Source organism: Danio rerio, chromosome 5 (genome assembly GCF_052040795.2).
Source record: "Danio rerio strain M-AB ecotype USA chromosome 5, GRCz13ab, whole genome shotgun sequence".
In the NCBI taxonomy this organism is placed as follows: Eukaryota; Metazoa; Chordata; class Actinopteri; order Cypriniformes; family Danionidae; genus Danio; species Danio rerio.
Genome location: NC_141025.1, coordinates 72,279,292 through 72,296,753, shown reverse-complemented (window position 1 = coordinate 72,296,753; position 17,462 = coordinate 72,279,292). Strand labels below are relative to the sequence as shown.

Here is a 17,462-nt window from a genome sequence, read left to right as displayed (position 1 = left end):
CGCCAACTTATCCAGCATATGTTTTACACAGCTGCAACCCATCACTGGGAAACATCCATACACACTCATTCACACACATCCTACAATTTAGCTTAGCCACTTCACCTATACCATAGGTGTTGGGATATGTGAGGGAAACCGGAGCACCCGGAGGAAACCCACGCAACCACGGGGAGAACATGCAAACTCCACACAGAAATGCCAACTGACCCAGCCGAGGCTGAAATCAGTGACCTTCTTGCTGTGAGGCGATTGTACTCTCTGTGTCACCGTGCTGCTCCGGTATGTGTCATAGTAAATGTATAAATAGAAGTGTTACCTATACATTTTCATATTGTGTAATTGCTACAGTTGTTGTCTTTTCTCTCTTCGGTGTTTTAGAATAAATCTAAGCTGAGAAGTGTGAATCATTTGCTTATTTTAGTGACATTATGAAGACTCTGATCTCAAAGATAAAGTTCCCAGTTCCACGAAAGAAGCAACCAAACTGGTTGTGAGCTGTTCTGCATTTTTCTTTTGTTTGAAAGTATGATACACATTTTAAACACACAAACAGCTTATACTTACACAATAAAACTTATTCAACTTTACTACACCAAACCACTGTTTACAACCTGAATTTTGGCCTATGGTTCTGTTACTAGATGGATTTTGGGTTTTTAGCTTGGAGTTCAAATTTGGATTTGGGTATTTTTGCAATGCATGGGTTGAATTATTTTTAATACTTTTTAGGCCGCTAAGAAATTTTAAACATGAATATAAAGGACTTGACCTTAGATTGAGCCCAACTTTGAGTCAACATCTGTAGAATGAAAGAATTTATTTAGCTTGCCCTTAAAGATACATTTTACCATTAAATTAATTTTATTTATTTATTTATTTTTAGTTTTATTTTTAGAAAATTAAAATGAGTATGAATACGATTTTGGATTAGTTTCTCCTCATGTTATGCTATATTTAATTACTAAATTGGAAATAAAATTTTATTGAATTAAATGAAATTTAAATTAAATGATAGATTTTAAAAACATAAACATTTGAAGAACAACCAGTTCATTATAATTATTATTATCATTATTATTATTGAATGACAACATTTTGGAATAATTTACTCTCATGCTATGGTATATTTAATAATTTAATTGCATTAATTAAAAATACATGTTTTTATTTAAGTTTTTTTTTTTTGTTTGAAGGATTAAAATGAGTATGACAATGTTTTGGATTAACACTCATGTTATGTTATTTTTAATAGATAAAGTTTAAATAAAAAAGTATTATAATAAATTAAAGTTATACATTAAATATAATTATTTATTAATTATAATAATAAAAGTTAATTATTATTATTATTATTATTATTATTATTATTATTATTATTATTATTATTATTATTTGAAGGCTTAAAATTAAAATGAGTATGACAGCATTTTTGGGTTAATTTACTCTCATGTTATGTTATATTTAATAATTAAATTGTATTATTTAAAAAGATTGTTTTTCAATTAGAAATTAAATTAACATAAGCATTTGAAGAACATCCATTTTTATTGCTATTATATTTTTATTTAAACATTTTTGGAAAGCATTAAAATTAAAATGAGTGAGATTTTGGATTAATTTAGTTTTGGATTATAAGTGCATTAAGTTTTCGGATAATTCACCTTCATGTTATGTTATTCTTATGCACTGATAATTATGAATGAATGAAATAGAAAATAAAATCAGCTTAACAGAAGAAATCCATGCCATTTCATGTAAATCCACAGAATGAGTGTTGAAAGCGTTAATCTTTCATACTGTAAATCTGTGTGATCCGGTGTGATTTAAACGAATGAAAACAGGTACAACCAGAACAAACAGGTCCAACCCCTCCACCCATCCCAAAAGCTAAGCCTGGAGAATAAAAAGCCAGCTTATGTTCTTGAAAACCTCCATTTCACGAAAGCTCTCCCAGACTTTACAGTGAAACAGGTGAGATATTACTAATTATAAATACTTTATTAAATCTTAAATCTCTTTAACTTTAAATAAATGACTTACAGTATAAATGAAGAGATCAATAACTACTCCTGCAATGCTTTCACTTGTAGTTTTCTTTAAAGGATGGCTTTCTTCAATAGCTTCTTCCACAAAATTAGTGAAGACGGCAGCAAGGTAAGCACCGAACTAATATTTTCATGTACATGCATTCAAAGCACACCTCAGGATGATTATTAATAAGTAGTCCATGCTCTGACATTCAGTGGCTGTTACTGCATATTCCACTGTAGGGATCTCCAGCCCCTTTTCAAGATGCAGGACCCTCAGGAGGAGTCAAGTTTTCACAAGCCTTTAATGCCCAGAATGATGCTGCAGTTCTGAAGAAAGCCATTGAGACAAAAGGTAAACAACACATAAGAAAAAATACTGTATTATTGATGTATTACATGGCTCAGTGGTTAGCACTGTCACCTCACAGCAAGAAGGTTGCTGGTTCTAGTCCCGGCTGGGTCAGCTGGCATTTCTCTTTGGAGTTTGTATGTTCTCCCCATGTTGGCATACGTTTCATCCAGGTGCTCTGGGTTGCCCCACAGTCCAAAGACATGCGCTTTTGGTGAATTGGATGAACTGAATTAGTCATAGTGTGTGTGAATGAGCGTGTATGGGTGTTGCCCAGTACTGGGTTGCAGCTGTGTAAAACATATGCTGGATAAGTTGGCGGTTCATTCCACTGTGGTAACCTCTGATGAATAAAGGGAGTAAGCCGAAGGAAAATGAATGAATGTTACTTTTTGTTTATAGTCGGAAATGTATCAGATAATGTTTTTCTGAATGTGTATTTTGAGTTCATTTGACTGTGATATATTATAGGTTTATTCAAGCGATATGTTGTGGTTTTTTAAGGAAAGGTGTGGAGGACACACCCCTGCGGTACCTGGAAACCTTTCTTAGAAAGTATTTCTGTTCGTCAGCACTGGGGCAAATGTGACCCTGGATCACAAAACCTGTTTTATGTTGCGCGCACTAAAACGTTTGCTGTTTGTTCAAACTACACTACCGGTCAAAAGTTTGGGGTCAGTAGGGTTTTTAAATGTTTTAAAATAAGCTCCTCCTGCTTACCAAGGCTGCATATATTTAATAAAAAATACAGTACAAATTGTAAAATTGTGAAACGTTTATAACTTAATTTATTAATTTGTTCCAGTGATTTTAAAGATGAATTTTCAGCTTCATTACTTCAGTCTTCAGAGTCACATGATCCTTCAGAAATCACTCTAACATTAATTATTAATATTTATTATTCCCATTGATAGGTTGCGGCTGGAAGGGCATCCGCTCCGTAAAACATATAAGCAGGCGGTTCATTCCGCTGTGGCGACCCCAGATAAATAAAGGAGCTAAGCCGAAAATGAATGAGTGAATTATTATTATCATTATTAACAGTATTAGTAATAAAAGCAATAATAACTGGAGTAATAATTTTATTTGAAATTTCACACGATAAGAAAGCAGTTTTTTAAAATGTTAATGAATATTTAACAATATTTATCGCATTTTATAAATGGCGTCTTGATGAACAAAATTATTTTCTTTACAAAAAAAAACATGAAACAACACAATTATTTAAGCCCCGGTCAGATCACACGATTGTCGGTTATGAAAGTCACTATGTCAGATGATGTGATTTTTGTCTTGATAAAATTTTGACTTGTTGTGGGTAACAAATGTGCCAGACTACACGTTCCTTCACCAAGACTCATTCCGTGACATCTACGACGAGCATTATTTTACAAATAAGCAGTCACAAGTGTTGCCAAAACCATATTTCTTATTTCAAGTTAATTTTTTTATCTAATGTCAATCTCAGTAAACTATGATGCTCGCTGACAACTAATAACTACCTTATTTAGAGGCATTCCTTATGACATAGATATATAGGATAAAACTTATGTTTCCTTTTTGTTATTAAGATATTTTTCTTTAAAATCTAAAATCTCTGGCCTGAACTTGCCGCAAGTGAGACGGAGAAAATGAAATCACAGCAGCAGCAAGGAAAAATCAAATGCTCAAGACATAATCTTTAAAATAATGACATATTAAAAAAAATAGCAAATATACAGTTGAAGTCAGAATTATTAGCCCCTCTTTGAATTTTTTTTCTTTTTCAAATATTTCCCAAATGTTGTTTAACAGAGCCAGGAAGTTTTCACAGTATGTCTGATCATTTTTTTTTTCTAGAGAAAGTTTTATTTTCTTTATTTTGGCTAGTATAAAAGCAGTTTTAAATTTTTTAAACACCATTTTAAGGACAAAATTATTAGCCCCTTTAAGCATTTTTGTTTTTTCAAGAGTCACAGAACAAACCATCGTAATACAATAACTTGCCTAATTACCCTAACCTGCCTAGTTACCCTGATTAACCTAGTTAAGCCTTTAAATGTCACTTTAATCTGTGTAGAAGTGTCTTGAAAAATATCTAGTAAAATATTATGTACTGTCATCATGGCAAAGATAAAAATAAATCAGTTATTAGAGATGAGTATTTAAAAAAATCTTTTCTGCGCTAAACAGAAATTGGGGAGAAAAAAATAAACAGGGGAGCTAATAATTCTGAGCGAAACAAATCATCCACCTGTATAGTTGAGTAGTGGAGGGGCACAAACAAAAATATAATTTATATATTTTGCTTGGGAAAAAAAATCTTTTTGAAATGAATTTCATTTGCTATCATTTGTATCCTAATTTTAATGTATCTTTTGTTGGTCTGTTATCTATAAACAAGAATAACGAATAACATTTGAGGTGAAGCACAAAACAAGTCCGCTTTATGCGCTGTAACACGAATTGCAGTGAGATTGTGTTTGTTTGTTAAATAAAATAATCTATCCTAAATAAAATTAAAGTGAAATATTCACAGTTTCAAAGAAGTCTATATTAAAAATGAATAAATTAATAATTTACATATGTATTTGAACGTACATATTTATCATTTTAAAAATATAAGCGGCATTCCAATATTTCAAACTATTAATTGCATTAATCAAATATTTTAGAAGTATAAAATCCAAATCAGAACTTGCATTTATCATTTTTCTGTATGGGTAAACTCATAACAACATAAACCTTTTGATATTTTGATAGGCTACCTTCTGATTTTCTGTTTGTTTTCCTCATGAAGGTGTGGATGAAGCAGCTATTATAGAGGTGCTGGCAAAGAGGAGCAATGCACAAAGACAGCAGATTAAAGCAGCTTATCAACAGAGCACAGGAAAGGTATAACATATTCTACATAATCTTATCTTCCAACATGCTCGACTTGTTTACTTGTGTAATGATGTTAATGAGGTGTGTGTGTGTGTGCGTATGTGTGTGTGTGGAATGAACGTTGTTTTCATAGTTCAGCTATTTGTCAGTGAAATATGAACTCTGACTTTCTTCAAGTTTCTTAAGATTAATAAAAAAGTAGACACTAAATAGACAGAGCCAAGCACATCAACGATATTGTTACCTTAAATTACCTCAGGAATTGTAAAATAGTTTACGAAAGATTATTAAGCAAATGTTTCACAGTTAATAAGTAGATTTATGCTAAATGTTACCAGTAGGGGGCGCTTTCACCAAACTTCTGCGGTGCTTTCCACAAGTACACATGCATAGTTCTGTTTTGATACATACAAGCCTACATTCTGAACGTTAAGTTTATTTTTACATTGATGAATATCTGGTGGTGGAAAGGTCTCAGATTAACAAATAAATATGTGGTGGTTTAGATTGTTTATGACACAGTTAAACAGTCAAAATCAACGTGGATAGCTTTTTTGAGTTATTAAGGACTGACCTAAATGTATAACTTCGTTTAATTGTGTTTTATTAATGGTGTCTTGATGTAAGTAACCTTTTGTATCTTGTTGGTGATTCAGCCTCTGGCAGATGCACTGAAAAAGGCTCTTTCCTCCCATCTTGAGGATGTGGTCCTGGCCTTGCTGATGACCCCCTCTGAATATGATGCTTTTGAGATGAGAAAAGCCATGAAGGTCCTCACAGATTCTTCTTATGTTCAACAAAAATCATTTCTGCAATCAAAACTGCAAAAATTGGATTGCTTCTGTTGTGACATTTTAACTGTTTACATGTTAACATTAGCAACACAATGCTATCCAATGCTTTATTTAAGGTTTTTAACAATATATGTAATCAATGAACAGGGTCTCGGGACAAATGAGGCTGTATTAAGTGAAATTCTTGGGACCAGAACAAACAACGAGATCAAAGCCATGAAAAATTCCTTCAGAGAAGGTAACAAGACAGATTCAAGTCCTGAATGTACTTGCTGAAAGCTAGCTGCTAATTACGGTTATGTTCCACAGCATATGGGGAGCTGCTGGAGGAAAATATCAAAAGTGAAGTTAGTGGACAACTTGAAACTACCCTGCTTGCCCTTTGCCAGGTAAAAAGTGACAGTGTGTTTATATTATAACGTAAGCAAGCTAAATATTACGCACTGAATATGTGTCTCATAATGTTAGGCCACCAGACCTGAAGGCTACAACATTGATGATGCACTTGCACACACTGATGCAAAGGTACTGTGTTAAGTTCCATTACTACAATAGTGTTTACTATAATCAAGTTACTGTTGCAATTGCTGTCGTCTCCCCTGTTTTGTATTTAGGACTTTTATGCTAAAGTATTTCAGCCTGTTCACTTCCTGTTTGCTTTTGCTGTCATTTTGTCTCCATCACTACACTCGTTTGTTTTTATAGAAATGCCTACTGACCCAGCCGGGACTCGAACTAACAACCTTCTTGCTGTGAGGCGACAGTGCTAACCACTGAGCCACAGTGCCACCTGTTTATTTATGTTAAAATAATTATTAGTCATGAGCGGCACGGTAGCACAGCGTTTAGTGCTTACGCTTCACAGCAAGAAGGTCGCTGGTTTGAGCCTCGGCTATGTCAGTTAGCATTTTTGTGTGGAGTTTGCATGTTCTCCCCGTGTTCGCGTGGGTTTCTTCCGGGTGCTCCGTGTTTCTCCACAGTCCAAAGACATGCGCTAGGTGAATTGGGTAAGCTAAATTGTCCGTAGTGTATGTGTGTGAACAAGAATGTACGGATGTTTCCCAGTGATGGGTTGCTGCTGGAAGGGCATCTGCTGTGTAAAACATATGGTGGATAAGTTGGCGGTTCATTCCGCTGTGGCAACCCCAGATTAATAAAGGGACTAAGAAAATAAATGAGTGAATGTTTCCTCATGAGATTAGTGTGGCGTTACATACCCTTGACGACTTCAAAAACACCTGACAGCCCAAATGAGGTGAAAAGTGACTGCTAGTGATTGCAGCTTTTGTGACTGCTAGTTCTATGATGGTGGATTGGTATGTCCTGGGGTTAAGCGTAGGAGCCAAAACATGCAGGACAGTTGCCGTTCAGGGACCTGGACGACAAAAAGATAGCATTAAAACATTGTGAGCTGGTAGCCAGCAGAGCAAGTTTAACCTGTTAGCATGAATGCTTAGTTGCAGGAATGCTAAGGCGTTAAAAAGTCTATTGTAGTGTGTTTTATACCAGTTGAAGATCAGACACATGATAGCCTTGAAAACAGTAGTCTCGAAAACATTACCTGGAACCAGAGCAATGAAGTGATATTTTGATTTATCTCTCATGTGCCACCAAATAATGAGTGATATATTAATCACAAAAATGTACATTCATATTGGGGTGGATATTAATATTCAGATATTGATCTGAAGGGGGTCAGATAAATAGCTCCTCCTTCAGGGGCACAAGATTTCACCCGGTCAAAAATTAACAATCAAAGATTGTTACAGTTATTTATATAAATCTGATGCCATTTATAAAGGCGGCATGGTGGCTCAATGGTTAGCACTGTCATCTCACAGCATGAAAGTTGCTGGTTTGAGACTCGGCCGGGCCAGTTGGTGTTTTAGTGTGGAGTTTGCATGTTCTCCCTGTGTTTGCGTGGTATTCCTCTGGGTGCTGCGGTTTCCCCCACAGTCCAAAGACATGCACTATAAGTCAATTGGCTGTAGTGTAGGAGTGTGAATGTAAGAGTGTATGGGTGTTTCCCAGTACTGGGTTGTGGCTGGAACGGCATCCGCTGCGTAAAACATGTGCTGGAATAGTTGTCGGTTCATTCAGCAGTGGCGACCCCTGACTAAACCGAAGGAAAATGAATAAATAATGAGGTTTATCATCTAGCCAGTCTGAAGGATTTGTTAGATATCATTTGACTTGTAGAGCCTTTTATACTGCATTATCAACACAAGGCAGACACAATTGTAATGAATGATTATTTATTGAAAAAATAAACAAGGATAACTAAAAACTCATTACTCTAAAAAAATGCATGAATGTGATTCAGTTGGAAGTTGTGATGAGTTACTCTTCTTTAAGCAGGCCCGGATTGGCTAATCAGGAGGACCGGGAGAATTCCCGGTGGGCCGGTCCATTTTTTGGCCGCGAGGGCTGGTGTCCCTAGCTCCAGAATCTGTTGCTCTCAGCAGTCACACTTTTTAAATTAATTTATTTTATTAATTTATTTACTTGACCACAGTCTTCTTATTCATTATTTTACTGCAGCTCTGCTCTTTTTATATACATAACCAGCCTGCAGGTTAATGATGATATAACTCAGATGAGTCACTTCTCTACTTACAACTATTATGGTCCAGTGGTTAGCACGTTAAATTACGACGCCGCCGACTCAGGTTTGAATCTTGTCCGAGTATGTTTTTTTTTTTTCATTTCTATTGTTAAGATATATAATACTGTTAGGGTTGTTGAACATTTGAAGTTCTAAAGCAGCTGTTTTCTCAAAAAAAAAATACGTGATAGTGTTATTAGAAACTGAATTGGAAATGACCTTATTTTAATATAGTCAGTTGTAAACTGAGGTGGGCCGGTCTGAGGCTTGAAACTCCAGGGCTGAAAAGGAGTCCCACTCCGGCCCTGTCTCTAAGGATAAGATAGAGTAAGGTAAACCATATACTAAAATAACGAATAACTGAGGAAGTTTTAACTGATCTAATGAAAATATAAGAATGTCATGGAACACACTATTGCCATGGTCTCTGATAAGAGAATTGGTAAAAAAAAAAGTGTTAACTGCTTTGATAATGTAGTAAAAGGAAAGAGGATCCTCTTTCCGGATCCTAAAAGGTGAAGGTCCTAAAGCTTTATGCAGAGCAAATCAGTCTGGAAGCTTTGAGCAATCCAGATAATCTGGAACATGCAGAAGTGGATCTTTCGAACAGAAGTTACAGAGACTGAAGTACTTGAGGGAAGCACTCGTGGTTGCTCTACAGTTGCTGTTAAATCTTCCCAAGTTCACGGCTTCTTTGTTTTCTTTGGCAGACATTCAGAGGAGTAACACTTAAAACAACAAAACAACCAACACACAACCACACCTCTCTGTCTTTTTTAAGAGAATGTTTTTATTCTTTCTCTGGAACATGAGATCGGGAACAGCTTTTGCAAGGTCCACAGTTAGAACTTTACTTATACTTCATATACATACAGTACAGTAATATGCAAGGTTGCACACATTGGAGTATCTCAAACACTCACTTAGGCCCCGTTTACACTGTTAGGTCTTGATGCCCAATTTCGATTTGTTGCCTATATCTGATTTGTTTGCCTGTCTGTTTACACGTTGTTTTAATTGTGACCCATATTCAATTCATGCGTTTACACTTGCCATACAATTTACAATGTCACGCATGCATAAAGGCGAGTTCTAGCATCTGTGCAACACTAGCCACAATGGAAGAAATTGTCTTGTTTTTAGCTCTGCGAAATATGCGAAGTGTAGTATAAGCAGTGAATGGTTTAGTCCATATTTACCCCCACACAGTTTATGTAATGGTATGGCCCTGATGTGTGTTTGTAGTTGCAGATGTAGCCTTTTTCTGTGTGCGCACTGGTGTTAGAGGGAATAAAGTTATTCGATGTGTAGTCTTCGGTGTGTGTATTAATAGCGATAAAAAGCAGAAGTTACAACACGAAATTCACCCAACTTTAAAGTGATTTGAATGCCCTTCCAGCCAAAACAATCAAAGAGTACAACCCCCAGTGTTGGGAAGCACTCAAACACTAAAATATACTTTATAAAGTCAACACAACTGTACAGCAATTCATAACTTTTTAATTTAGTGGCTAACTCGTACGAATTCGTACGATCTAATTCATACAATTTAATACGATTTGCTCACCCCCCAATGGTTGGGTTTAGGGTGGGGTTAGGTGCCATGACTCCTTTTTAAAATCGTACAATTTCGTACAACTGAACTCGTACGAATTCGTACAAAGTCGCCACTGGCAAAACATAAAATACTTACGTTTTCTCGTGAGATCAGGCTGTATAAAGTAGATTTGCTCCGTTTTGTGTCCCTTTTATGAAATGAAATATTTAGTGTTCGATGATCATGTCACTTTGTGCCTGAGGCACATGACAAAAACCGGTTTGGTGAGGCTAATCATTTACTGGATTGGGAAACAAGACAAATGCTGATTTGATTTTGCCTTTCGCTGTAGTTTAGTTGTGGTCAGTGGCCTCTCATACTACCCAGTGGAAAAACAAAAGACAAATGGTTCATTCTGTGATCAATGCAACTGAAGTTTTCATTCGTGTTGTCAAGAAGTGATTAGCTTCAACAAAGCCAATCTCTGGGTTGAAGTATGACTTTACCCGACTCCAAAGAGGCATTTTTTCATGTTCAAACTGAAATGTTTTGAGAATGAATCTTTTCACAATCATTGAGTTCCTGATTTTATCGTTGATCACTACAGCGTTATGATGAAGGGAGGGTCTGATTTTGTAAAGTGAGAATCTTCATGAATGTGCAGTTATTCAGTTAAGGATGAGGTTTGTCTCGTTTATCCAGTGTTTTATAAATAACCGCAAGGTAGCCGTTTTCAGTGTTGAATCCGGCAGATTCAGATTCCAGATTTGTGTCCAGAGAGGTTGTAAATACAGAGGAAAGGGAGGGGGCCAAGCACAGAGCCTTGAGGCACTCACATAATTAGTCGTGGTAATTCCTGATAGATTTGCATGTTGTTGTTGTTGATTTTAGTATTTTGCACAATACTAAAGACATCAAAACATTTTAAGAGTGTGCATGGTTTGTTATCAGTTCTGATAGCACCTAAACACTGAAGAAATAGCTATTTGATATTTCGTCACCTTAGAATGACAAGGTTCTATCTGACATTTTTCTCAAAATTGAGTCACTCACATATTCTTATTAAATCTTATTAAAAACTTATTTACATTATGGAATATATATTTTTATTGGTGGTTTATATTTTGAGACTTTTTATTTAAAAAACAAAAAAGGCTTCAAAGTTGAACTCTAGCTTGTTTCTTTAGGGTTCTTTCTGAGCATTTCAGCATTTCAAATGCACACACAAGAGCGTAGATTCGCTCTTGACATTGGTGAACATACATCCCATAGACCGCATGCATTGTGCAGCACAAATTCTGTTTTGTGCTTTTAAAAACATGATTAAATTACTTAATAATATAAAGCAAACACTCAATAATACAAATAACCATCCTGTCCCATGCTGCAAAAGTCCACTTACAGTACATGTTTTCAGGCTTTGAGGAAGTATGAATATAGAGACATTTAGAGAGGTGTGTGATGCAATTTAACTGTTATCCCAATTATTGTTTTTCATAATCATGGAGGCCAAAATCAAACATGAATTTTAATTCATGCTTTTACATTACGTATGAAAGATTTCACTTGCAAAAAAACAGATTTTTTTTAGTTTTATAAATAATAAATAATATAAATTATTTATGGTGGCTCAGTGGTTAGCACTGTCCTATTTATGTAAAGAGGCAAATGAGTTGGCAGAGAATGACTTAAACTTGCTCTGATAAATGCTGCTGCTATCAATGATTGTCTATTTTACTAAGTCAGTTTAATGGTAAGAAGATTGATCGAATAGGCCTGTCGATAGAAGATTTGTGAAGAAATGGCATGCTCCCATTTCTTTGCAGTATTTTCAAAATACAAAATACAGTATTTTATTTTGATATATTTGTGGCTGCTGTATTTTGTAGAGTATTTTGATACACTTAAAATTGATGTATTTTGTATTTTATTTTAATAAACATTTCAATGTATTTTGCCCATCCCTGCATATTGTTTGCTATATGCAAAAACTTTAAAGCTTAGTATCTCAAAAATCATTTAGAACGCAGACAGAAACTTATAATTCCAAGGCGACGGTTTGTTTTTACACATGGAAGACATTTATTGAAGTGTTTGCTCATCTACATTATCAGATGTCTCCGTTTGAAAGACATTTAGAATATGTATTTAGGACGTTTAAAGTACAGTAGACCCTTTTAAGTCATTTATCATACCTCAGATGTTTTCCAGACCAAACACTTTTTTTTTTTAAATACATCTCGCAGACGTACGGGTGTTGTCTGGGCTGTTCTTTTGTGTCTCCACATCTACCACTTGCTTAGCATAGTCAGTTTACTCAGTAACTCACCTTGTAATGGGTTGTACTTGGAATGCAGAGCATTTGGTATGAATTCTGGAAGACATGCTTTGACAAAGCGCCATAGAAAATCTGGAAAAACAGCATCGTTGCTTGAGTTCATGTCATCTCAGGGCAGGGTTGAGAGTGGGCGGTAGATTGTTTACAAAGATAATGCATTAATCCTTTAGCTCCACCAAACGGACTGAAAGCAAAAGAGTATCTACAATTAATACTGCTAGATTGTGTTAACTTATAAAGGGTAGCAATGCACACCCCGAGCAAAATATTTAGCAGTTTCTTAAAATGAAGTGCCATATTTTTAACAAATCTTTAAATGCACTCACTGTTTCTGACGTTGAACGTTGTTTTCTCAGGCTCTATACGAGGCAGGAGAGCATCGGATTGGTACTGTTGTTTCAGTCCTGATTGATGTTCTTACAACCAGGAGTGATGCTCAGTTGGTCAAAAGTAAGTGGAGGGAAACATGCATACACAAATTAGCATGAGCAAATGTAGTTGACTATATTTTTAGATGCTAAGAGTTTAAATGTTTCTTCAGCTTTCCAGTATTACGGCCAATTAAGCAAGAAGGGTTTTGCCAAAGCTCTTGAGAGTGAGCTGCATGGACACCTTGAAGACTGCCTGCTGACCATTGGTAAGGAAACAAGTGCTCGTTTTCAGTTGAATGAATGTTTGTGGGTGTGTGTACTATTCTAGACATGTTTGATGCTTCAGTAATTCAAAAATCTATGAAAGAAAAAGGAGCTGTGAGCTTGTTTTTCCAGATATAGGGTGGGTGCAGTCAGCATTTTTTTATGCTAAAGCTTATCACACGTAGATAGGTACAAAGATACAATAGCTACTAAATCAAGCAGTAATGTTGACTTCAACTTTTGAACCTAACAGCTTCTTACCACCCAAGAATCCTCACATTATTCCTATTTTTCATGTTTAGTGAAGTCTGCCTGGAACAAACCGGCATACTTTGCAGAAAAACTCCATCTTGCGATGAAGGTAAAGTGAATGAATTCATTGAACATATTGCATGATGTACTTGCATGATGTTCTCAGCTTTTGACATTTTCGTTTTCACCATGGCCTTTCAGGGTTTGGGAACTGACAATGACACGCTGATCAGAATCATTGTGAGCCGTTCAGAAATTGACCTGACAAAAATCATGCAAGAGTACAGTACTATGCAAGGCCAAAGCCTTCAGGCGGCCATTCAGGTGAGAAATCCAAAGCTTTAACCAACATTAAGTCAACACAAATAAAAACAAAACCACTTACTTTTTAAAAGTTTTGTACTGTATAACTAGTAAATAAATGGGGGATCAGTGGTTAACACTTTCGCCTCGCAGCTGGGCCAGCTGGCAACACAGGCTCATTATGAAAACGTACCCCATATACATTTCTTGAGTGCCGATTATGTAGCCAGAGCTACGTATGGCTGCATTATGTCTTTAAAAAGAAATCCTACGTGGCAGTATGGCGCTGCCGACGGCTTCTGTTTATTTTCAGCCTACCAGCTGACCACTTATGGCCTATTTTCACTGAGTAGTACGGCACAGTACAGTTCGGTACACTTTTATGGCCGTTTCCACTGTCAAAAATACCTAAAAGCGAACCGTACTACTTTTTGGGTACCCTTTGCAAAGGGTGCCTAGCACAACTAAAGGGTACCAAAAAGCAGAGCTGGAGTCTGACACTAGCAGCTGAGCGCTATTGGTTTACAGAGAAACGTCACTCATGCATACACACGCAGGAGAATGAAAACAAAGAAACGTCTATTTTTAAATACACAGCTGAGACATTACATCATAATAATATATACATATAATAACGAGCAAACCTTTACGTCATCTTAAAGAACAGCCACAAAGCCAAGAAAAACAAAATCTGCCGTGTTCTGTTTTTGTTTTACGAGGCTGTCTAAAAGTGCGAACGGTTTCACTTTCTCCAGGGAGCTCGCGGTCACTCGTGTGCGCGTCTATATTTGAAATAACGTGACCGTGATTATTGAAGTGTTTCTGACATCTGATCCTTTCAGAAACTGACAAACGTGAGATTTAAGCCTGAAAAAACAAAGGAGTGAATGATTCTTTCAGCAACCTAAAACATGAACAAACTGCCCTGTATAACTATTATTATCACCTGATTATATGACGGGATTACTTTCTAACAGAGGTTACATGTGCTGGTGAATATTAAAGAGAATATTAAAGAGACAGATGAGAGGTTTGCACTGGTTGGGCTATATGTTGTGTGTTGTTTTTGAACCCAGATAAGGACTAAATGTATGCTGTGTGTAGATTTTCTGTAATTGGTAACATATCGGAGACTGTAGGGGTTCACGTATGTTGTGTTTATGAATTTAATTTATATAATTGCAGACGTTACAGACGTCATTAATCTGCAGTTCTAATCAAATCATATAAGTATCACGTATATATGTATATCAAGTATATATGTGTATAAAGCCTCTGTTTTGTGAGTAGTACTTCTCATATAATATGTGAACGACAGGTACAGCTTTTTTTCGAGCAAGATTTCCTCGAGCGAGAATGACGTCGACTGAAACTTTCTGTCGTATACCACGCCCACTAAAAGGGTATCCTTGGTACCCTTTAGGCAGTGGAAACGCAAACCTGATGAAGGTGAGACCTACAAACTCGTACTGTACCAATCAGAGGAAACGGGCCATTACCTCCATAGGGACAGCTTTTCGGCTGTTACCAGTTTGGCCATTAGCTCGCTATGTACGTCGGCAGACTTGTGACGCAGAGAGGAGTTGACTGCACCGATGGTGTTCGAGTCTAGCGACGAACGGTTGCAAAAACATAAAACAAAAACAAAAGGCAAAAAAAGTGAAGAAAATAACGAGGTGGGAACATGGTAAGATCTGAAAAAATGGTAAAAATCAAGCAGCCGTGAGGGCTTTTCTTTTTCTGGATTGCTTATAAAAACACTCTTGGTTGGGTTTAGGGAAGGAAGTGGGTGCGGCGATTGGTTGGTCAGTCAGTCAGTTGACAGCGTCCCCTGGTGGATTTATGTGAGAACAGCAGGCGTGAATGTCACTTGTGAAGGAAATTTGACATCTGAAAGAGCGTACACAGCAGCTTTTGGTGGATTCGTGAATTCAAAAATGGCAAAAAATGTCCCTCCTGGGACGTATTTTGCGATCTGCAAAAATTAATATAGGGGTGCGTATCAATAATGAGCCTGGGTTGCACTTCTGTGTGGAGTTTGCATGTTCTTCTTGTGTTCGTGTGGGTTTCCTCTGAGTGCTCCGGTTTCCTCCACAGATTTTTTTTTCTTCTTTTTTAAATATTTCCCAAATAATGTTTAACAGAGCAAGGAAATTTTCACAGTGTGTCTGATAATATTTTTTCTTCAGTATTAAGTCTTATTTTGTTTTATTTCGGCTAGAATAAAAGAATTTATTAATGTTTTAAACACCATTTTAAGTACAAAATTATTAGCCCCTTTAAGCAAATTTTTTTGTTGACTGTCTACTGAACAAACCATTGTTATACAATAACTTTCCTAATTACCCTAACCTGCCTAGTTAACCTAATTAACCTAGTTAAGCCTTTAAATGTCACTTTAAGCTGTATAGAAGTGTCTTGAAAAATATCTAGCAAAATATTATTTACTGTCATCATGGCAAAGATAAAATAAATCAGTTGCTAGAAATTAATTATTAAACTATTATGTTTAGAAACGATTGGGGGAAAAATAAACAAGGGGGTCTAATAATTTAGGGGGGGGAAATAATTCTGACTTTAACTGTGTATATATATATATATATATATATATATATATATATATATATATATATATATATATATATATATATATATATATATATATATATATATATATATATATATATATAACCTACAACCATTATTGAATGTCATTTCCCTTCATATAATTACTTTAATGCTAGTTTTTTCTTCATTGAATACCGTCTTTTTCTTCTCACCATGTCGCATCAAATAAAAGCAAACTTGTTAAATTATTGAAACTCTTTTTGATTTTACAGAAAGAAACAAAAGGAGATTATCAGAAGATTCTGCTGACAATATGTGGAGCTCACTAATCTCCCCTGGATTTTGAAACATGTATACATAATATGTTAGTCTGATTATGTACATTACATGTGAGTAGACTATAAAGTGTTCCATCCGAAATGAAAATAAAAGTCATTGTGCGCACTGTAACTATTACTGTTCATTTACAGTAGGACATACCTTGCTACAGTAGCAGTTTATTATAATTAAAATGAATCATCCTTCACTTGCTCTAAACCTGTTTGCCTTTCTTCTGTTCAACACTTAAGAAGAGATTTAAAAATAAGCTGAAAACCTGTAACCATCGACTTCCATAGTATTTTTTTTTTCTTCTACAGAAGTCAGGGTTTCAGAAATATCTTCTTTAGTTCAAAACAAAATAAAGAAAATCAGGTTTGAGACCACTTGAGGTTAGTAAATGGTCAGCAAATGTTCATTTTTGCATAAACTATCCCTTTAATTGGATTGAAACTGCTGTATACATTATGTTTGTAATGAAACTGCTGGCTGTGTTTTACATTATGATTACCAGATTTGTTTCTTTAAAATGTGACGGACATTACATCGGATGACAACTCAAGGAAGGAACACTCACACCTGTGTGTCTACTGTGATTATAAAATAAAGAATGCTCACTCTACTCATAAACTCTTTCAATCTCTGTGCCTTTTATTTGCAGAATTACTTTTATTTTAATCTATCATTTTCAGAATCAGAATCAGAAAGAGCTTTATTGTCAGGTGTGTTTGCACATACGAGGAATTTGTTTTTGTGACAGAGCTTCTACAGTGCAACAGAGTTACAGAGACAGGACAATAAACAGAAAATAAATATATAGAAAAGCAGTAAGAAGTGAATACAAAATATACAAAATAGACAAGTG

The 17,462-nt window shown here is 35.6% G+C and overlaps 1 protein-coding gene and 1 long non-coding RNA gene across 3 annotated transcripts; one reads left to right on the top strand and one right to left on the bottom strand.

Moving 5' to 3' along the window:
• Positions 1–1,932: 1,932 nt before the first annotated feature.
• Positions 1,933–17,227, top strand: anxa1b (annexin A1b). Of its 2 annotated transcripts, none has more exons than XM_087251386.1 (13): positions 1,933–1,974; positions 2,106–2,157; positions 2,274–2,385; positions 5,162–5,256; positions 5,904–6,017; positions 6,189–6,279; positions 6,351–6,430; positions 6,510–6,566; positions 12,878–12,971; positions 13,063–13,158; positions 13,459–13,517; positions 13,610–13,732; positions 16,552–17,227. In XM_087251386.1, exons 2-13 carry the CDS (start codon positions 2,107–2,109, stop codon positions 16,606–16,608), a joined length of 1,029 nt encoding a protein of 342 aa, XP_087107512.1. In that variant the 5' UTR covers positions 1,933–1,974; position 2,106; the 3' UTR covers positions 16,609–17,227.
• LOC141385671 (uncharacterized) lies at positions 5,672–12,965 on the bottom strand. The gene is made up of 4 exons (XR_015492144.1): positions 12,848–12,965; positions 12,513–12,705; positions 7,259–7,416; positions 5,672–6,056 (listed from the first exon to the last, which is right to left on the bottom strand). It is a non-coding gene; the product is annotated as an uncharacterized LOC141385671 (long non-coding RNA).
• Positions 17,228–17,462: the final 235 nt, after the last annotated feature.